The sequence below is a fragment of the Lissotriton vulgaris genome, chromosome 4_1 (genome assembly GCF_964263255.1).
Source record: "Lissotriton vulgaris chromosome 4_1, aLisVul1.2, whole genome shotgun sequence".
NCBI classification, from domain to species: domain Eukaryota; kingdom Metazoa; phylum Chordata; class Amphibia; order Caudata; family Salamandridae; genus Lissotriton; species Lissotriton vulgaris.
The window spans coordinates 155,963,099-155,986,133 of record NC_141691.1 but is presented as its reverse complement, the minus strand read 5'-3'; the positions used below and the strand labels follow the sequence as shown (position 1 = coordinate 155,986,133).

Sequence of the window (23,035 nt, the reverse complement as noted above, 5' to 3'; positions counted from 1 at the left end):
GACAAACTCTCAAGGATAGAGAGGGCCGGCTGCTGATATGGCTCCAGAGACTTAAGGACAAAGATCAACCAGTCTCTTCAGGTGAGAGTGAGTGTTCCACTGGGAGTGTACACTCTACTCCTAAAAGGCCTAGAACTTCATCCCCAGGACCATCTGTACAGCCTCCTCAAAAGAAGACGCCCAAGTCTTCAGAGGATCGTTCTAAGGCTACTGCTGTAAAGGTTTCTCTACAGGATCCTGCCTTCAAGAAACCTTTGGGGACATCTTCAGCCCTCCCTGTGACAAGGTCGACAGCCACGATCTCCACTTCGGTGGCGTCCTCTTTATCATCGACGTCGACGACTACTACATCCTCATCGTCGACGGGTAGGTCTGTTCCATCTTTGATTGTTATTAAAAAGACCTCGACGGCACCACCATCGACGAGTGCCTCATCGTCGACGAAGTCTAAATCTTCGGCGTCGACGAAACCATCACCGGCGTTGAAGGCCCCATCGTCGACGTCAATGTCAGCGTCTAAGTCATCATCGTCAATACCAGCGTTGACGAGGCCGTCGACGGGCCCGTCGACGGCGATCCCAGCGAAGCCGACGACGACACCCGCGCCGACGAAGCCGTCGACGACAACACCAGCGGCGACGAAGTCTTCCACGAAGCAAACCTAGTCGACGACGCTGCCGTCAACGTCGTTGAGGAAGACAGTCGACGACACAGTCTGAGTTGACTGTCAACGATCCCCCGTCGACGACCATACCATCGACGGCAGGATCACCTCCAGTGAAGTGTACCTATACACACTTCAGGATGACTACGCGTACACTTACGCCAGAGTTGACCTCGCCGAGCAGGGTGCAACCATTTCCCCCGGCTTATCTCCTGGATACTGAAGACTCGGATGAGGGCTCTATGTTTCAGCAAGCAACAAGCCCATCTGAACTGCATGTAAAGCTACACGAAAGCTCGGAATGTGAGGAACAGGAACAGGAATGTTTGGAGTACCAGGAGGAAGTCCAACCTCCTCTGCTTTCACAACAGCCTATGGTGTGTCTCCCAGCTTCTATTGTGACAGACCTGCAGTTCCTTATTGCGGACTACAAGCAGAGGTTCCCGTCCACTGCTCCACCTCCGCCAGTGGTGACAGTCAGTTGTGATACCTACAGTTGTCACACCGCCACCTAGACCTGCTCCTTTAGTCCTCCAACCAGATCCGTCTCACTCACGTCCTCTACCATCCTCTGATGAAGAAGAAGAAGAAGAGCAACAACGTCAGGAAGGGGAGCTTCAGGAAGACGAATGGGATGAGTATGTAATTTCAGGTCCAGCATCCCCAGTGCAGGCACAAACGGATTCTCCCCCGGAAGACATTGGGGGTTTCCACAACATCGTAGAGAGAGCGGCGTTGCGCTTCAGCCTCAAAGTAACGGCAACACCTCAGGATTGCTTCCTTTATGATTGCAAAGAGCCATTCCAAAAGGCGGTACGATCTATTCCCATCATTGATCACGTCTGGGAACAAGGGGAGAAGATCATGCAAACCTCTTCATCTCTGATTCCAGTGCTGCCCAGACTGGATAAAAAATATAAAGCCCCGGACTCTGCCCCAGCCTGCCTTATTGGCCATCCAAAGCCGGACTCTGTAATAACCCAGGCAGCTCAACGCAAGTCAAAAAATCCTTCGGCTGCATTGACTGCGCCGCCAGATAAGGAGAGCTGAAAGCTAGACAACCTAGGGAAACGGTTTTCGTCTGTCAGCTTTATAAGTGCGTGCAGCAAACTCTTTAGCTTTACTGGGAAGTTATAACCGTCAAATGTGGGCAGATCTAGCTCCATACTTGGATTCGCTTCAAGAGGAGCAGAAAGAAGAGGTGAAAAAGATTCTCCTCGAAGGCGAGTGCTCTGCCTCGGAGATGATTGATGTGGCAATGGATATCGCATCCACAGGGTTCCGACAGCTAGCGGGAGCTGCAGTCCTGAGACGCCAAGGTTGGCTTAAGGCAACATCTTTCCGGCCTGAAGTTCAAGCCAAGGTATTAGACATGCCTTATGACGGCAAGCTTCTGTTTGGACAACACATCGATGACATGCTTCAGGGTATCAAGAAAGATACGGATACCGCAAGAGCTCTAGGTACCCTTCAATACAAGAATCCTTCCTTTCGAGGCTCCAGAGGAAGAGGTCAGTCCTCCAGAGGCACCTATCAGGGATTCAAATCCATGTACAGCTCGGGCCAACAGTACAAACCCCAGTACCAGCAAAGGCAGCAGCAAAATCAGTCGTCCTACAACAAGTCTTCCTTTCGCGGACGAGGGGGAAAGAAGGACGCAGGCAGAAGCCAATGACTTCTCTCTGCCACAGGTCTCCAGATTCTCTCCACCTTGCAAAGTTGGCGGGAGAATTTCATCCTTCCTTCACAATTGGCAACAAATTACGACCGATCAATGGGTCCTCCAACTTGTTCAATTCGGACACTCTCTGGAGTTTGTAGAAACCTCCTCAAAAGCCTCCAATCCCAATGCGGCACAAAAATCTGAAACTACTACAATTGGAAATCTCCCTCATGCTCAGAAAAGGAGCGATAGAAAGAGTTCCCCGGAATCAGAAAAACAAGGGATTCTATTCCCGATTCTTCTTAATTCGAAAAAAGGAGAAAAAATGGAGACCTATATTGGACTTGAGAAACCTCAACCAATACCTCAAAAAACAGTCATTCCGCATGGTGTCCATCCAGGAGGTGCTACAACTCCTCAATGCAAACGACTTTATAGTGTCTTTAGACCTTCAAGGCGCTTATTTTCATATACCTATCCACAAGAACCACAAACAATTTCTCAGGTCCGAAGTGCCGGGCAAACACTACCAGTTTCGAGTTTTGCCCTTCGGCCTAAAGTCGGCTCCACGCATTTTCACCAAATGTCTGTCTCCAGTAGCAGCAAACCTTCGCCAACAACATCACCAGGTCTTCCCGTACTTAGACGACTGGCTCGTCAAGCCACCTACTTACGCAGGCGTGACCAAGTCCTTCAACGCCTGTCTTCAGCTCTTCAAGGCTCTGGGACTTACACTCAACGAAGAAAAATCCGTCCTTCAACCGTCCCAGTGTCTCACTTTCCTCGGAGCTGTCCTAGATACTGCTCAAAGGAAGGCTTTCCCTTAACTGGAACGTCAAGTGAAACTAAGGACCTTGGCCGCCCGGATTCAGTCCAAAAAGTCTATCACTGTGCGCCTATACAAGTCCTTGCTGGGAATGATGTCCTCGAACATCCTCTTGGTCCCCCACTGCCGCCTTCGTATGCGCCCACTTCAGAAGGCGCTTTTTGCTCAGTGGATTCAATGCAGGGGATCCTTTGACGTCATCTGGATAACTCCTGCCATGGTCCAGGCTCTGAACTGGTGGCTTCATTCTCAAAATCTACGGCGGGGCCTATCCTTCATGCTTCCAAACTCGCCACATGTGATAACTACGGATGCGTCCTTGGAAGGTTGGGGGGCGTTCCTTTAGGACCTCCAAATCAATGGGCAGTGGTCCCTAGCAGAGTAGCAACTGCACATAAACCTCCTCGAGTTGAGGGCAGTATACCTGGCACTAAAAGCGTTTCTGCCCAGGATCAGGAATTCCCCACTGCTTGTGAGAACAGACAACACCGCCACAATGCACTATCTGAACAAACAAGGGGGAACACGCTCTCTATCGTTGTCTCAAGAATCTCAAAAAATTTGGAATTGGCTTCTGCAGCACAACATTTCCCTTCGGGCGGAGTATGTCCCAGGGACGGACAATGTCCTGGCGGACTCTCTGAGCAGGCACCGTTCCATATGCCACGAGTGGGAGCTAGATCGTCATCTTCTCAGCTCGGTATTCGCCCGATGGGGCACACCACATCTGGATCTGTTTGCGACGCAACACAACGCAAAATGCCAACGTTACGCAAGCTGGCATCCCCAGAAGGGATCCCTGGGGAATGCATTTTCGATCGGATGGTGCAACATCTTCGCGTACGCATTTCCGCCATTTCCCCTGATTCCCAGGGTTCTTCGGAAACTGAAGGCAGAGCATTGCACTTTGATCCTAATAGCTCCAGCGTGGCCGCGCCTACACTGGTTCACAGAGCTTCATCTCCTATCGCTGGAACCGCCAATTCTATTCAAGCCTTGCCCGACTCTCCTTACAATGAACCAAGGTCAAGTCCAGCATCCGGATCCAGCATCTCTTAGATTGTCGGCTTGGCTCCTGAGTTCAGAGAGTTTCAAAACCTAGACATTTCTCAAGAATGCAGGACAGTCTTAGCCCAGTCTCGGGCGGACAGTACCAACAAAACGTATTCTCTCAAGTGGAATAGGTTCTGTGTATGGTGCAAAGCAAATAAGATACATCCCTTTTCTTCCACACCTGCACAAATTCTACCTTACCTGCTCCATTTGGCGCACTCAGGACTGGCGCATGCTTCTATTAAGGTCCACCTGGCTGCAATTTCTCGCTTCAGGCGTTCATCATCTGGTTCTTCCCTCTGGTCCGAGAGACTAGTTAAGCAGTTTTTAATAGGCCTTTTCAGGACTTTCCCTCCGGTGAGAGCTTTATCTCCTACCTGGCAATTAAACATCGTCCTTGCTCAACTGATGAGACATCCCTTTGAGCCAATACACAAAGCTGACATCAAATACCTATCCTGGATAACAGCTCTCTTGTTAGCGCTCACATCAGCAAGGCGTGTAAGTGAGCTGCAAGCTTTCTCTATTCAAGATCCTTTCTTGCAATTCAAACAGGACAGAGTTATCCTACGAACCAACCCTAAATTCATCCCTAAGGTTCCATCTAATTTTCACTTTAATGAACCTATAGTCTTGCGGACTTTCTTTCCAAATCCACTTTCTGCAGCGGAGAGGTCTCTCCACTCTTTAGACCTCAAACGTTGTCTGAAATTCTACATTCATCGAACAGAAAAGTTTCGAAAATCCAACCACCTTTTTGTCGCTTTCAGTAGGCCTAGAATGGTCCTTCCTCTGACAAAACAGAGCATTTCCCGCCCATTGGATCTCGGCAGCAATAACTTTCTGCCATCAACAGGCAGGTCATCCTCTGCATTCTAGAGTGAGAGCTCATTCTACCAGAGCTGTCTCTACTTCAATGGTACTCTTTGCAGGAGTGCCCATTATCGACATATGCAGAGCGGCAACGTGGAAGACACCGCATACCTTCACCAGGCACTACAGCTTGGATTCTGAACTTATGAAGGATGCAGCTGTGGGTCAAGCAGTACTCCGTCATCTATTTCACTAGAGGTGAGCCTTCTCTTTCATCCCACCTTCCTACTGCATACTTGCACATTTCTTTATTACATATTTTTGGGGTACTTGTTCTATTTCACAGATGCTATTCTTATATCGTGTGATTTTACATGTTGTACCTTACGAAATGTGCTGGATATTGCTTGTTACTCTGATTCAGGCATGTGAATCTATGAAAGATACCCATAATACTGGATAAGAAATGCGTTACCTGTAACTGCAGTTATCCAGTATTGGCATCTTTCATAGATTCACTTGCAACCCACCCACCTCCCCTGGAAATGCTCACCTCAGCTCTCTCAGTAGGTACTATTTAGCACTGTGCTTACGAAAATCTGAGGGGCTGGGGCTCCTTCCAGGAAGGTTCTAGAGGGTGGTGAGATCTGATTGGCTCTTGGCCAAAGTTTAGTCCTTTTTACAAAAGGACATGGATATGTTACTAATGAGAGGCCTCTGGCCTATTGCTATGTATGTGTCTTTATGACATTACTCTTTTTATATACCGGGGACTCCCATTCCGATGACGGGGAATGATTCAGGCATGTGAATCTATGAAAGATACCAATACTGGATAACTGCAGTTACAGGTAAGTAACGCATTTCTTATGGATTAATTGGCCGTTGAATGAGTTGTAATGAATCGAATCTTTTGGTCCTCAGTATTTGATGTTTGTTTTTCTTTCAGCAGATCAATTCTTTTTACACTAGAGGAGCGATTTAGAGCAGTTTGAATAATCGCAGGATTATATTTGCGTTTTTCAAATCTTACGCTGGCTATTTTTTTATTGGTGTTCCAGTCTTCTTCTTTTGAGCAGATTCTCTTTATTCTCAAAAATTCTCCATATGGAATATTTTGAATTTATCTGGATTGATGAAAGCTTTGAGCATGTAAAACCGCATTAGTCGCGGTGCTTTTGCGGTGCAATGTTGTCTGTATTGCATTGTTTTTAATAAAGATTTCAGTATCCAGAAAAATCACTCTTGACTCCCTAATTGTGTATGTAAATTTCAAACCAAAATTTGAGTTGTTGAGTATTTTGAAATAAGCATCAAATTCTTCATTTGTTACGTCCCAAATCAATAGTAAATAGTCTATATACCTTAACCATGCTATGGTTTTTGATACTGCCTCATCATTTTCAAATTTCCAGGCCCATGTTTTCTCCCATTGTCCCATCGTAAGGCATGCGTATGATGGACTAAAAGAAAAGCCCATCCCTGTGCCTTTAGATTGGCGATAGATCTCTTTCCCAAACATAAATACATTTTGCTCCAAACACATTGAGATCATTTCTAGAAGCATATCGTTGTGATCTGCAAATTGGATATTTCTGTCCATTAGGAAGGATTTACATGCTTCCAAACCAATTTTATTTTGAATGTTCGAGTACAGAGATATGACATCCATAGTGATTAACTTGTAGGAAGATTGCCATGGAGTGTCTTGCAATCTTCTCAACAGGTCTCCAGTGTCTTTAATGTACGATGTTAGTCCTTTTACGTACAGTAGCAAAAAAATATCAAGGTAGTTTGCCATTGGTTCTAATAGGGCTCCTTTGGCCGAAATTATCGGCCTCCCTGGTGGTTTCGTGGGGTGTTTATGGATTTTGGGCAGGAAGTATATAGTGGCCATTTTTGGGTGAGATGTCTGAAGATATTTGTATTCATCAATGTCAATTAAATTTTGTTTGAACCAATTGTCTAGTTTTTGGTCCAGTTGCTCTTTTAGCTTTGGCAAGGGATTTGTTTTCAATTTTTCATAATATTCCTTATTTCGAAGTTGGGAATGTGCTTCTCGCATGTATGATTCCTTATCCAGAACGATCACATTTCCACCTTTATCTGCCATTTTGATTTCAATGGTGTAATCTTTTTTAAATTGTTCAAAGCTTGACATTCTTCCCTTGTTAGATTGTCTTTTTTATGTGGGACTTTGAGTTGGTAAAGATCTTTTACTACGCATTCGTGAAAAAAGTCTATTTTGTTTCCTGGGGGGAGTTGCGGATAAAATTTCGAATGTGGTTTCATATTGGGGATTCCTGCTCCCAATTGTACACAGTAAGCTTGTACTTCCCTGCCACTGTGTTGTGGATCCTGACTCAATTCCATTAGATTGACAAAATGTTCCGCATCATGTATTGGTATTTCCATTGTTGGTTGAGGTATGTTTCTTCTATAATTAGCCATGTTGGGTTTGTCCACAAATAATTTTGCCAATGTTATCTTTCTGATAAATTTGTACAAGTCTACGCGTGTTTCTGCCAAGTTCATTCCACTCGTAGGACAGCAATTCATGCCTCGTTTTAGCAGATTAAGTTCCAAGTCGCGTAGGTTTTTTGAGGATAAATTGATTACTTGCAATTCCTGATTTTCAATTGCTACGTTGTGATTTAAAACTTCATTTAATGGTTCCATTTCTTCCGCCTGTTCCTTGTCATGGTTCCTATGCGGTTTGCGCCAATATTTTGTGCCGTACTTCCGCTTGCCTCTTCTGGTTTGTTTTTAAGCGCATTTCCACGTCCTCTTCCCCTTCCTCTTTGATTCTGAATTTTTGGAGATCCCATTGATTTTTCCCAATTCTTTTGATGGAATGCTAATTTCATTTAGTCTAAAAAAGAAACTCTTGCTCTAGCTGTTGAAAGTGAGTCCATACTAGTATCGATGCCCGGATGGCTGGCGCAAGTTGCCTCTTAGTTCCCATTCTGAATAGTTACCAAAATAAAGAGACGGGCGCTGGAAGCAGGAGTCACAAGAACAGGATTTATTACTCATGAGGAGAGCCTGTCATTTCGGACACGAAACAGTGTCTTTCGGGAGGTGCTCTAACAAGTGAGCTGAAACGTCGTCTTTTATACCTTACAAAACACTTACCATTACAATCGCGACATTGTGATACACGGAAAAGACATCCCCATGATCCTCGTGTCAATCCTACCCCACATATGTTCACAATAGGGACCCTTGACCTGCTGATGAGAGGGGAGGGTAATCACGCAGCTGAGTGTTCCGCCAATTTTTAGGATGTGTGCGCCTGATCATAGCCCAGGGGGGTGGGGTGGCCAGGATCAATAGTGGGTCCTTTTGAAGAGGAGTGATTCCATACAATAAGCAGTAAACAGTATCTCCTGGCTTAGGCGATGACCTCAGACATGTGTGGACAGTCAATCGCGGAGGGAGGGTTTACTAACAGAGGGGTTATTCATGAAAGGACTTGAGGTGCTGGTCAGGCGCGGCCGTGACTCCCAAGGACAGGGCCTTGCAGAAAAAGGGGGTTTATGACTTGTCCATGCGAGGGAGGAGGGGAGAGCCAGGGTGCGCACAGGGACAGAGTCACACAGAGAGAGAGAGAGAGAGATCTTATGACCCGCACATGAGAGAACGGGGGCAGTCAGATACCGCTGGGTGGTGGCGGGGGTTATGTCAGCTGAGGCAAGGGATGCTTCTTCAAGAAGGAATGGGGGACTTTGCGCGGGTCAAGCAGGAGGGTTGCTTTTCGTAGCAGGGTCGCGCAGAGGGAGAGGGTTTCATGATCTATACATGTGAGAGGGGAGGGGGTTCAGGTATGCGCAGAAGGGTAGCCGGTGATTCTAATGAGCGGGCAAAAGGGCCAGGGTGCCTAGAATGGCTGTCATGTACATATGGGTACGGGCTTTTACTGGCAGAGTGATGCGGTCAATATTTTAAGGTATTCATGGTGCTTGCAGGGAGAGGAGTGGGAAAAAGGGAAATGAACGCTGTTTATGTACATCAATTTCTCTAATTTCCACATAGCTTCTTTGTTCTTCTTCTCCTCCACTAACACTTGGCTCTGTTGATGTGAGTGAGGATAATGAGGACATGCTTCCCGTGGTCATCATGTTTCCAGGCTCATTTTGTCTGAATTCTTCATATTTCCTGGCATATGTGAAGATACGGCCCTCCTCGTAATCCTCTTTATCACATTGGAACTTAGATTGTTTCCTCACGCGTACACTTTCCTCATGGTTTTCAATATATTGTTCAAGATCTTCCTTGAATTTTTTCATTTCTGGATTTAAATCCAATGCGGCCAATTCTTTTTCCATTTCCTTTAGTTGTTTTGTCGTTTTTTCCAATGCGATTTCTATATGTTTCACTAAAATCTCCATTAGGCCTAAAGAAGAAATTAGGATGAATTCGCCCCATTCACTTAATAGTTCGTTGCTTGTATCTTGATGGCTGAGCATCAGACTGATGCGTAGGCCTCGAGGTACCAAGTGTTTCTTTTGGGCTGCTACTTCCCACCATTTATTAATTTCTTTTTTGGATAGTTTTTCCCACGAGCGAAGTTTGTTTTTTACGTCTGTTTTCCGAACACCACCACTTGCTCCAGTGGCTGTTATTTCTTCCTCAAAACATGTCTGAATGAGAGCACTTCTTGATACCTCCCTTTTATCCATGATGAGCTGGCACTTATTTGTTTAAGCTGTATCCAGTTTTAAACACTTTATACTTGTATTTCTTCTTTGGGCTTTTCTAACTTATATTGGTACCCGACTCCGCTTGTGTCAATATGAACCAAGAGGGTTCCTTTTCGTAATTCATTATTCCAGGAAAAGGTTCCTCGAGTTTTTCTTTCACTCGTACTTTTAAGTTGAATGGCACACTTTGCTGGAGACCAACCGACCTTTGTGCACATGCACCTCCAAAATATTGCACTGTTTTTTATAATACGAATGAAAATTACGTGGTCGCTTACCAGCTCCAGGGTACTCCGGTTAACATGCTCCCTCCGGAACTGCTGCCTCCCGTTTCCAACCTGTGCCAGTTGACCCTACCAGTTGCACCCCCACTTATCTTGCAGACAAGTTACCAATCTCTGGTGGCTCACTATCCTCCATGACACCATCCGGCGTAAAACTAATAAGTATATACAAAAATCAAAGCAGAAAGGCCTTTTCCTTAGGATCTGGATTCCCTGGATCTCAAATTCTAAGAGCTTCTCCGAATTAGGAAAGAGTCAAAGACAAACTTTTTTAAAAAACCAACAAAAAAAAGTACCAATTCTATACTTCGCTACCTTGCCTGTCGCGTTTGGTCTGTATGCTTGTATTTGACCCTGCACAACTCTCTCCTACCTTTTCGGCTAAGTTTGTGCTATATACATCTGTTCATACTTCTCTAAGACTGTTTACGCCTTGTTTTGATTAATAGACATGTAGCTACTGTTCCGGGACTAGGCTCGGCACTTGGAGAATTCTGCTTTAATTAATGCTACCAATTAATGAATATATTGGGCTGACTTGTTCTTTCTGTTTTCAGGCCGGGAGATGCTAATTTATAGTAGTGTATTATGACTGGAACAGAAGTCGTTCACTTTGTACTCTGTTAACCTAATTAATTATGACTTTGAAAAATGTTAGACTTCTGTATTTGTGTGTGTGTATATGTGTATGTATATATGTGTGTGTATATATATGTATATATATGTGTGTGTGTGTGTGTGTATATATATATATATATATATATATATATATATATATATATATATATATAATCCCAAAAAGCCTCCGCGCTTAGAGAATGCACTCCACAAGGAGAAAGTTTCACTGAACCTTTAATGCAGGGAGCCTTTAAAACAGTCCGACAATGTTAGTCCCCTACGCGTTTCGGTGCACTGCACCTTAATCATGGGGTTGTGAGGCAAGTTAAAAACACAGGTGCTGACATACCACATATACATTAAATGCTAATGAAATAAGTGTTAGCCACTGTTACAATGGAACAGAGGCGCTATGTGCTCAAGTCAGCAGGAGGAAACTGAGACAATAGAGCTTCTCTCATTGGCCGCACGCGCAGCCGCGAGACGCGATATGTGGTGGGGTAGGGGGAGAAGCGGGGGTTGTGTGTGCGTACGAGCAAAAACTGGATCAGTGGTGCTCGTGAACGCAAGTGGTGCGTGCACGTGCAATGGGAAAAGTAAAAGTAGGCTGGCGAATAGTGTGCGATGAGCGCGCCCCATGATGAGAGAGGAAAGCCATATGGCGCCTCTGCTGGTCATTGTGCATGTAATCGCAAGCTGGTGGCCAAGCCGTTGGTAGCACTTTTGAAACCCACTTAGAAAATGTCTCACAGACAGCGCATGCGTTGACTCAGCGAGACCTAAAAAAAAAAGGCAGACGGGATCCACATTTCTTTTAGATTTGCAAAGCAATAGCTCTAGATTTAACTAATGCAAGACTATTGCATTGCAAATGCTTGTTATTCACTGTATTCATTTAGCCATTTGATTACTAAGAATGTCATTGTATGACTTGCATTGCATATTGAGGTTTTCAGTGACACATCGTCGAGCACCTGAATTAATGCTACAAATTGTGACAAATTCTGTATTTTTGTGCATTGCCTTAATAATATTTCTATATTGTTTTCAAAGCTGTTTTGTACGAATGTCTGTACAAAGATGTGTTTGGTGTAGAGGAAGAAGAATTGAAGTCTGCAGTTGAGTTGTTCAGGAGTGGTACCAAGAAAAACCGGAACAGCGCCTCCGTTGGGAGTGAAGATGCCAACTTTGAGTGCCTACCAGGAAGAGGACAGAAAGGACCCTCTGACTATAGGTACACAAGAGTTTAATTTTGCGACACCTTAAATATAAAGAGCCACCTTGCAAATACTCAATCAGTTTACCTTTGTTTAGGAGTGAAGACTGGGAATTAAATGAATCCTCAAATCATTCGGATGACAAATTCAAGCAAGATCCGGAAGGAAAGGTTTGCTGTTATGCATCTATTAACTTTTTATTTTATTTCTGTTACTAGTGTCTTGGCCTCTTTCAGGTAGTCGATTCAAACAGCTTGTGGCAGTTGTTTAGCATTGTTGCCAGACCTAGTAAATCAAAATTATCCATGGTTTATATAATGCATGGATGTTTACATACATAGATAGCTGTGGCTTTGGGTCAGCTCTTTTCATCCATTGGTCTGTCCAACTATCATTCACATTTTACTTCCATTCACCACAGCATACAGCATGGGGCAATGGATTAGCCGTTGTCTCTCACTGCATGAGTAACACTTTTTTTACCTGATAACTTGCACATCTACCTAAGAAGTGGACTTTCCTGCTAATCCAATGCATTATTTTGTCACTTTTTTAAAAACATTTTTTTTTTTTTTGTAATCCTTGTTAATTTAAACCGATTTCAGGTTACAGTAATTCGAACAAAATAGTACCTTTTCTTTGACCAACAAGAATCCATGATGGGCATTAAAACTAAAAAGTGCCCCTGACTGCTATGATGCAAGGATATATGACCTCCACATTTTTTCTTCTTTTATGGAAAATGCTTGTAATTAAAAAAGTGACCATCCTGGCAGCTTGCCAAAGTTTGACTTCTTAGCTCTGCTTATGCTTGATTATTTGATATCGCCATTGTAATTTTTAATTATTTTATTACTAATATGTAGTAGATTTTGTCGATCCAGTCGTTTAGTTATTTTACTCTGGCTCTACACAATGAATGTATCATATTTGTTTCGCTCAGCAGGACTTTGTATTGTGACCCTGCAGGGCATCTGGAGGTAAAGGGGGATCTAAGAATGTGGCGGTCCTAATGAATGCGCTTCACGCCGAAACACACGTTGCTAGCATTGTGTAAAGCCACAGTAAAATAACTAAATAACGACTGGATGGACACAATTGCATTGTTGAAAAACATATGGTTGGAATTATCTAAAGGAAAAATCTATTTATTACCGAACTGATGAAAATAATTGTCAGAAATACCTGAAAGTATAAGTTACAGCGAAATCAATGTAGGGTATAGAACCTTTAAATATGGACAAGACTTTTTTTATGTATGTGAATGTATGACGGAGTTGAAGAATGAGTAAGTATGTGTATGAATGAATGATTTAGTAAAGTTGTTTTTCATAAGGTAATGCCTGCGCTGTTCAAAACCCCTGAAATTAAAGCAGTTGCGATTGTGTTGAATTTAGATGCATTTCTTTACTTAATATGCTAATTTGTTTTCATGTATTGAACAAATAAAGCATTTAATTCAAGGCAGATTCTTCCTTAGCCATGTGCGCATCTATATATTTTTATTGATGTATAGACGGTAATATATTTGAAGGTTATCCAGGGTTTGTTTTTTGTATACAACAATTTCCCTTCCCCATAAACCCTATCATAGCAGCGGGTTCGTCCTATTTTTTGAGGGACAGAGTTGATGACTAGCTCTTTGTGGCTTTGCTTGAGCTGAAAAGGGCAAGAGCGTGACAAATGCAGTCGGGTCATCCTTTGTATGAAGATTTGCTCTGCGGGGCCGAAGAGAACCGACAGAAGGCATTTATGCTCATTCTAACAGTCCCATAGCTACATCAGATGCTTTTTCCAGGGGTGCCACAGTTGCAGAATTTTGCTGGTCATCGGTTAGGCTATCATTATAGACTTTTACAAAGCACTACTGCCTCACTTTGCCTGAGCTCTGTAACCAATACTGCTCAATCCCATCTCTCAGGAAGGTACTGCTGTATGACTCCTACATGAGGTGAGGAATCTGCAGGAACCTATCCAGAAAAAATTACTTTCCGTCAAACTGAATTGTCAATGGATGCACAAACTCACTGCAGATTTCCCACCACTGGCTCTCCTTCCTGATGAGCGAATGCTGTGATTGATAGGAGTCTATGGTATGCAAATGTGTTATGTGTTCTATTTGTTTCTCTTGTGGCATTCTCTGTTCTTTTCTGCACGGCTCGTAGAGGTGCGAAATGAATACACTGAACTGACCCCAAGATTGGTTCCTAATGTAACCTTGTGATGTTGAGACTACCTGAGTGAAAAACTCTATTGGCAGTTTTCTCTGGTTCTGTGGCCATCTTATTTGGAAAAAGGAGCAGGAGCCTGTACATGTTTTTCTTTCTCAGTTCACAGCACATCTAGGTCTAGGACTCGTTTTACTAGAAAGAGTTTGGAAGGGGACAGATCGTTTGGCTGGTTGCATCTTCTTCCACTGACTACCATCACTGGGTGTACTCTTAGTAAGGTTGCTGTATGGACTCAAAAGGCCTGCAGACCAGTACAGGGACAGTGTCGGAGAAAGCCCATTGACCCGGTTATTAGCTGAAGTCCACATGCTGCAGGAAGGGGTTAGTAGTGCTGCTTTAAGCCACTGATCAGCTGGAGATGGACTGTAAGTGGCTTTCTGATGAGCCGAAAGCAAGGAAAATGTATGGCGCTGTGGCGGTAGTAACTTTAGCATATGAAGTTGCATCTGCAAAATGCAGAGCTTAAGTATCGTTCTGCTGCTTTTTCTACCTGTTTGTTTAGAAATCACAGGCACAGGATAGTTGCCGGTTAGGGGCAGAACATGCATGATGTTGAACCTAATCCAGGAGTTCATCAGTGAAGTTGGGGTGATTTCAGGAATGGATCACAGCAGAGGTAGCCAAAATGCTGGACATGGGAGTGATTAAGAGCTCCTGAAATCTATGCACCAGACATTGATGTTGGTGTTTAAGCAAGATTCAATGGACTAGCACTTTTTTGTGGACTCTTGTCACAGTATTGTGATGAAGATTGAGGTCCACCACATTTTTATGAGCTGATAGAGCTCATTGATAATATTGGGACAGCAAAGTTCTTCAGTACTTCTGATTTTACCAGTAGCTACTAGAAAATGACCTCGAGCTTATTTGAAGAATAAGCACAAGAGCCTCCACTGCATTCCAGAGGATGGTGAGCCATTTGACTTCCGGTCACTTGGTCTTGTGTTGATCTTCTAGATCAGCCGTCTTCAAACTGTGGGGCTAGCACCCCTGGGGGGGGGAGGGGGCGTGGATGTGTTGCCAGGAGGGCGCGAATAGGTCTGCAATTAAATGTAAATGAAGATAGCCTGGAAGCGCGAAAGGCGCCCTTCAAGGCTGTCTTCATTTACATGCAGCAGTTAAACGCCACAAAAAAGAGAAACGACTGTACTACTAAGTGGCACTGGGGAGGCCAGCGAGTGTGAAGTTGGGGTCAAAGAGCAGGCTAAAGAGAAGAAAAAGATTGCATTACATTGTTTCCTGTTCACCTTGGATTAACTGCATATAAAAAAAAACAGGCACACCACTTGAGGACAAATCATCAATTAACTGCCCATTAGGCGTAGAGGTCAGCAGGCAACAACATAAATCTAACAGGGAATGGAAAGTCTGAAATGAAACTAAAACCCAATCCTGTTTAAACTGTGGAAGTGTTTAGCAACTTGGTGAGGTGGGTTATATAAATAGTGAGTTTCTATCCAAACTACCAGTGGTCATTGAAAGACTGTTTTCTTTATGGTGACTAACAAGACCTTACCGTCCATGCCTGTCGGAATCATAAGGATGAAGATGGCTTCTTATACATGGCCCATGCATCACAGGAGGTGTGTGGCTGCAATCTGACCAATAACTAGCAGAAACAGACAGACTGCTATGCACGAATACGGACTGCTTAACATTAAAGCAGGTTTTACCCAGAGAAAATGCTTTTTTATAGCCATTGTATACCTTTGAGGATTGTGAACAGTTGCTACCAAACTAAAATGCATGTATGCTTTTGAAGCTGTTACTGCAAAGGACTTTGAATCAAGTCTTTAAGAACGACTTGGTGGGAGGCTAAACAAACAAGGATTTTTCTTTTTTGTGAAAAATAAACTTTGCACGAGTACAACCTCACAGGACATACTGCTGTTTTTTGTATTTTGGAGCTGGTGAGGATAAAGTGCGTTCAATATTTCAGATTTAGTTTAAAAGTGGGGAGATTGCAGGCAGGAGAGTGGTAAATGGATGGCATTTGCCATCTAGCATACTTGTTGGGGCACTGACAGACATGGTCACTTGTCCTACACACAATTGCTGCACCACAGTGACCATTCTAAAAGGGCTTTGAGATTATGCAGTTAGAGCCGTCTGGTTTGCCATAGAAACTACGACTTACTATCTGTGAGACGAAGTTACATTTTTGAAAAATGCAATATCTAATTTATGTTCTATTTTTGAAGATGTAATTATATTTCTAATCAAGCAAGACACACACACCTCAGTTGAAAAATGAATGCAAGTTATACTAACCAAAAGGAAATCTACTCTTTTACGTTATGAAACCTCAGTTAGCTAATGTGATCACAGCAGATGTCTTTGTGACGACTGAGTCACAGAATTAAATCCTGATCGGTGCAATGAGGAATAGTGGCGTGTTTATAGTGTTACAAGATCCCAGTCTGTGACAGAAAGCACTGTAACTGTCATTGTTTTTAAAACTGTATTACACTGTATAAAACAGACTGCAGCAAAATATTGTTTAAGATAAAAAGTGCTTTAAAAATATACATTTTAGTGATAAGAATCCAGACTATATCTAATGTAAATATTTTGTATATGCCCATTAAAAGGGCGCACTCCTTTTAATGGACACATATATTTCCCCTCAGAATGAATAAGTATTTGTCTTTATTAATTGAAGCCTACACTGGCTCCAACCGTTCCTCACATTTGCATTTCTTTCAGGTAGTGGGTACCTTGGTGAGAAGGCATGTTTCTTTAGTTCTCTATCTGTTTTGCAGCACATGAGCCCTCCCCCTCCACACACACTGTGAGTGGGCACTAGCTCTCCGTTATGGCAGTCTTTCTGTGAAAAAGAACATGGGATGCATTTTTTTTTTTATTTTTTATTTTTGGTCACAGAATAAAATACATACAGAGCTGTCCGCCTACAACCCATCACGGGCCGGCATCACTGTAATCTGAACTATCCTACGCCTAGTAATAAGAGTAAAAAAAGCATACAAGGCATATATTCTACAGGTTCCTCTTCTGGCGGACGTAGCTCCGCTCTGTGGATAGTCGTATAAAACAATACATTTTAAACTTTTTCTCCCCCCGCCCTCCCCCGAACACCCACTCCACCCTCCCAAATCCCCCGTAAGTACTCCTTGTGTATAATGATATGTGCTAGTGTGTGTATTGCGCCCTCCGCCCCTCCCCGAAGCCTCGGGACGGGTGGGCGCATCCCTACTGCCGCCATCCGAGTTCGAGTCCATGGAGTGACGTGTCCTCGCCGCAGCGATGCTATTCTAGTTGTAGGTCCCCTTCGAGTGGCTCCGGTTATTATTATTAAATCGGTTTTGTAGAGCGCACAGTTACCCTAGAGCATCCCAGCCCCCTCACGTGCTGTGGGTTCCTCAGTAGTGTCTTGGGCATTTAAGTAGGTTTGGTACAGGGCCCAGAAGTTCTTGGGCCTGCTCCTAGGAGGGAGTAGTTCGCCATATAGTTCTGATTGTGTGTTGCAATACATCATGTCGTTGGACCATCTATCAGCGTAGGCAGCGGGCCCCTCATCCAACACATTGCTACCACTCTCTTTGCTGGGGGCATGCCCATGCCCAACAGTTTCCTCACCGCCACAGGTACTGCCTTCATGTATCCCAGAAGGGCAAGGGCGGGGTCCATGGTCAGCTCTAGCTCCACAATTGCACTCATTTCGGCGAACACCCTATGCCAGAAGCGCTGCACTCCCGGGCACGCCCAGGCCACATGTAGAAAGTCAGCCACGGGAGCGTGGCATCTCTCACATTCTGGGGTGTCGCAAAGCCCATACCTATGTAGCCTCTCCACACGTTGCAGATATTTGAAGTGGACCAGGCGATGTCGACCGTTGAGAGAGATTTTTCTGGTGGCCACACAGCAGTGAGCCCACATGTTGTCGTCTATCTGCGTGTTGAGGTCGACCTGCCAGGCCAAACGCACTTTGGTGTAATGTACTGCGGTATGTTCATGTCCTATTTTGTAGAGTTTTGTTATAAGCTTTTGGGGTGCCTCCGCAGCAATAACATATGCCAGTTCCGGGACTTCCGGTGGCTCCTCCAAGTCAGGCCCCAGTAGTTCCTGGAATGCACTCCGCACTCTATGGAATTGGAAGCGCTGAAGCAGCGAAGGTTGTGCTCCTCCCCTAGTTAGCTGCTCCCACGTCTTGACTGTCCCCTGTTCAAATAGGTCTCCCATTTTGTGGGCACCAAGTTCACGAAGAGCCTTGCTGACCCCCGCTTCCGCCAATGTGGGGAGCCATAGCGCCCAGTGGATAGGCATGTTCGGCGCATACAACAGCACTTTGTCTTGTCTCTGCAGCAGGGAGTGCCATGCATGATTGGTAGTAAGCAGAGAGTCTAACGTCCCCTCTCTGCGATCCATTGGGCCACAGACGGTCGCGGGAAGGGGGACCGGGTCTGCGAACAGCCTTTCCAATATCACGTGTGGAATGTCCGGACTACCGTGGATCCAGGTGTGGAGATGGGCTGCCTGTGCGACTCTATAATATCGTTCCATATCTGGCGCTGCTAGTCCCTCCTGTTCATATGGTAACTTAAGAGACTCCCATTTCACTCTGGGTTGCTTGCCACCCCAGGCTAGGCGAATGAGGAGTTTGGTTAGCGTGGCAAAGAAGGCCTTAGATAAAACGACTGGGATTTTATTGAAGAGGAACAGGAACCGTGGGAGAACCACCATTTTCATTATGGCGATTCGTCCCATAAGGGATAATGGTAGCTTGCACCAAACCTCAACATCATCGGACAGCTTACTATAAGCCACGCCATAATTCTCTTTAATCATGACATCAGGGTCAGTATGAAGCATGATTCCTAAGTAGCGTATTGGGTCTGTCGACCATTGGAGCGGGTAGTCCATTTCAAAGGGGGCGGTTACAGGAGTGAGAGGGAACGCCACTGATTCGGACCAGTTCACTCGCAGCCCGGAGAGGGCTCCGAAGCGCACCACTTCCCTCAGGACTGAGGAGAGGTTATTAGCCGGATCCCTTACATAAAGTAAGGTGTCGTCGGCGTAAGTGGATATCCCTGTCTTGTAAGTAGGGTAATTAATAGCCTCATAGGAGTGGTACTCTCTGATTGCACAGGCCAAGGGTTCAGCCACCAGTGCGTAGAGTAGTGGGGAGAGTGGAAAACCCTGTCTCGTGCCCCTGCTGATCTCAAACGGTTCCGAGACAGTGTCGCCCAGGCTGACCGGCGCCGTGGGCCTGTAATAAAGCGCCCCCAAAAGTTGTAGAAAGAGGTCGCCCAGGCCCAGTTTCTTAAGGACCCTGCTCAGAAACGGCCACTCTACAGAATCAAACGCTTTCTCCATATAGAGAAATACCGCAATGGCCTTGGAGTCCTGCCGAGTATGCTGGATGGCCCCCATCACCGTTCGTATGTTGTATGTGAGGTTACGTGACAGAATAAAGCCCGCTTGTTCTGGGGCTACCAGTTCAGGGGCGACCATCGCCAGTCGGGCTGCCAACACCTTTGCGTACAGCTTGGCATCCACATTCAGGAGGGACAGCGGGCGGTAGGAACTTGCTTGAGTGTGTGGCTTACCCGGTTTTAGTATTGTTACGATGATGGCCTCTCTCATGGAGGGCGGCATGGTGCCTTCCTCGCAGATATCATCGAATAGTGAGGAGAGGTGTGGTAGGAGCTTATCTTTAAATGCTTTGTGTAAACTAACGGTCAAGCCGTCCGCCCCGGGGGCACTGTCAGACCTCATGCTTTCCAGTGCGTCCGAGATCTCCTCCTGTTGTATTGGGGATCTAAGGAAATCCCTCTGCCAGTCCTCGAGGAACGGCATTTTGATGTAGCTTAGGTAGTGATCGATTTGGTCTTCTACCCCAGATATTTTGGTGGTGTACAAGTCTGCGTAAAAGTTCCTGAACTCAGAGAGAATCTCCCCCTCCTCCGTGAGCATGTCACCCGCACCCGATTGTAACTCCGTGACCACTTGTCGTCTCCTGGCTCCTTTCATAAGCTTGGCTAGGAGTGAGCCAGGTCGCTCCCCCTCCCCGTACACACGTGCTGTTGCATACTTGCCCAGGTGACGGACCTCTCTGTCTGCCTCATCATGAAATGTCTTCAGAAGATCCTGCAGGTTCCCGGCTCCCTCAGTTATTATGCCCGCCACTTGTTGCCTCTCTATTTCGGCGATTTGCCCCTCTAAGTGTGTCAGTCGCTGTCTAATGATTTTCAAAACGCCGGAGTGTTTAGTCATGGCCACCCCCCGAATGAAGACTTTGAACACCTCCCACACCGTACGAAAACTGTCTACCGATCCTATATTCGTTTCAAAGTAATTGTCTATTTCCTCACCTAGGTCGCCCCTGAATGCCTCGTCCAGCAATGAGTACGGGGGGAATCACCACGTGAATGGCGGGATTCTTAGTTTGAGGGAACTAAGTGTCAACAGTAGCGGGGAGTGGTCGGACAGCGTGCGGGGCAACACCTTACAGCCTCGCACCATCTCTAGAAGGGCGTGTGTGGCCATCCAGTAGTCTATCCTGGTATGGATATCGTGCTATGCAGAGTAGTGAGTGTAACCCCCCCTGTCTCTGTGTCTCTCCCTCCAGACGTCCACCAGCCCCAGGCGAATCATCTCTGCCTGCATTTGCAATGCCGCAGCAGCCGGACGTCTAGGCGGACCCGCAGATCTATCCAAATCAGTATCGAAAATCAAGTTGAAATCTCCCCCCCCCCCCCCCCCCCCCCCCCCCCCCCCCCCCATAGCATCTTGGTGGAATTCAACTCCGCACAACGTCCGGCCACCGCAGCATAAAAGTCAGGAGAGTCGTAGTTGGGCCCATATACATTCATGACCACAAAATCGTGCCCCTTACCCATACATCTGCTCAACACGAACCTTCCCTCCGGGTCAGCGCATAGTGATGTTAGGTGCAATCTGGCTCTTGGGTTTACCCATGTGAGGACACCGCGTGCATGTGTGGTGAAGCCCGCGTGTGTAGTGTTTCCCAGGAGCCCCTTGTGGGAGAGCATCCTACTAGTGTTGGGGAGATGTGTCTCCTGCAGTAAGGCCAAGTCTATTTGGTGTCTTTGTAGATAGTGCAGGACCCTGCGCAGTTTACGGTAATCGTTAAGCCCCCTAACGTTCCAAGTCAGTACTTTGAGGGACTCAGTATCTTCAGTCGAGTTCCTCGGTCGTGCATTAGCCATAATCAGTGCATTGGGTCCTATCGCGTGCCCCAAGTGTCGCCCACCGTGCCTCCACAGTGGCTAGGTAGTCGTCAGCGCAGGGGGCGACACATCCCAACCCCCGTACATCGTGGAGAGGTGTGTGTCCCACCGCCATTTGAGCCTCCCTGGATACAAGTGTCCCATCAATGCAGCACCTTCGCAGCACAGTAGCACCCCAGTTACCCAGAACATGTAGCAACAGCAAAGCACCCACCAGCAAAGTAATTGTTCGGAGGACATCTGAGTCCCCCCCCCCTACCCAAACCCCCTTTTTCCGAACTCCCATGCCCCCCCCCCCTCCCACAGCCAACCATCCCCAACCTGGTCTGACCAAGTCCCCTGTTACCCCCCCCCCCCCCCTCCCCGCCGTAAGGAATCCCGATGAAATCCCCAACTTAGGCCCACTGTGGACCATATCTGCTGACAGCGTTAGGGCAGAGGTAGCCTAAGAAGTCCCGCTGCTGGCCTCCTCCTGCGGGCTCCAATGGGCAGTGTCATTGAATTGCCCCGTCGCCATCACCCTCCGTATATGTGTTGACAGTGTCCATAAAGCGCTTAATCAGCAAAATGTCAGGGGTCTCCGCCACCCCCCGCCCCATAAGAGTGTCACCCAGCTGGTTTCCCACTTCATAAAGGCGTCTCTCTCCTGGTTGTCGCATGCATCACAGAAGTCAAACTCGGGCACCCTCTCAATTGTTCAGCCCATCATGAAAAAATCTCACCCCAGGATAGCGTTCCGGGTCCATCCGACTGAGTCCTATGTAGCGACAGGAGCGTCTCCCGCTCCTCCGAGGGTCAGCCATGTGGATAGTCTAACTGGTGCACCTTCTCAGCTTGCAGGCTCCTTCTCCAGTTCAATACTGCTCCTCCAGGTCGTTGTTGCCTCCTGTCTCCGTCGACTGTGACCCCGGGCTCCCACGCCGTTCTCTAGCCCACATCTTCAGGGACTTTTGTAGCTCTTTAGGGTCAGTGAAAAAGTGAGTGTCCTTGCCTGTTGATGCGGAGCTTCGCTGGTAGAGCATGGCGTAGTCCAAGCCAAGTTCTCGTAGCTGCTGTTTGTGCGGGGCAAAGCGCCGTCTTTCCTCCTGAACTTTGGCCGTGAAATCTGGGTACAGCGATATGTCCATTCCCTCGTACTGTAGTTTCCCTTTCTTCCGGGCTGTTTTTAGGGCCGCATCTCTGTCCCTGTAATTAAGTAATTTCGCAATGATTGGTCTGGGGTTGGCGCCCGGGGGGGGGGGCGCGGACCAAGAGTGCGGTGGGCCCGTTCAACGATGAACATTGGCGAGAAGGTGCTCTCTCCGAGAAGTGTCACCAGGAGTTTTTCGACGAACAGCTCCATTTTACCTGTTTGGGTCGTCTCCACCACCCCTGTAATGCGGATGTTGGAGCGCCGAGAGCGCGCCTCCAAGTCCTTGGACTTGTCCTGGATGACCTGCAGTAATCTACTGAATTGCTTTTGGTCACCGTCCCACTCGGTTTGCGCCTCCTTGGCCTCAGTTAGGCGGCGCTCCGCCATGTCCAGCCTCTCCACATGCTTGTCCATTCTCTCGGTCATGCGGTCCATCCGATAGGACAGTGCGTCGATTTTGGTACCAATGGCCGACATACCCTCTTGGAGGCCCTTTTCCATCGTGGTTAGCATCTCCTTAATCTCTGCGCAGAGAGAAGTACCCGGCTCTCCACTGGTAGGCGTCGAGAGTGTCGCTCTCGGCTCCGGCTCTTTCTGCCGCTGCTGATCGAAGGACAGCT

The 23,035-nt window shown here is 46.3% G+C and overlaps 1 protein-coding gene across 1 annotated transcript in view; it reads left to right on the top strand.

The window, feature by feature from the left end:
* The window catches only part of LOC147718512 (UDP-N-acetylglucosamine transferase subunit ALG13-like), a 466,422-nt gene that overhangs the window by 324,354 nt on the left and 119,033 nt on the right, over window positions 1-23,035 (top strand). Inside the window, exons 7-8 of the mRNA XM_086967203.1 lie at window positions 11,678-11,858; window positions 11,939-12,011. Coding sequence (XP_086823329.1) covers window positions 11,678-11,858; window positions 11,939-12,011 — 254 coding nt within the window. The remainder of the gene's footprint in view (window positions 1-11,677; window positions 11,859-11,938; window positions 12,012-23,035) is intronic.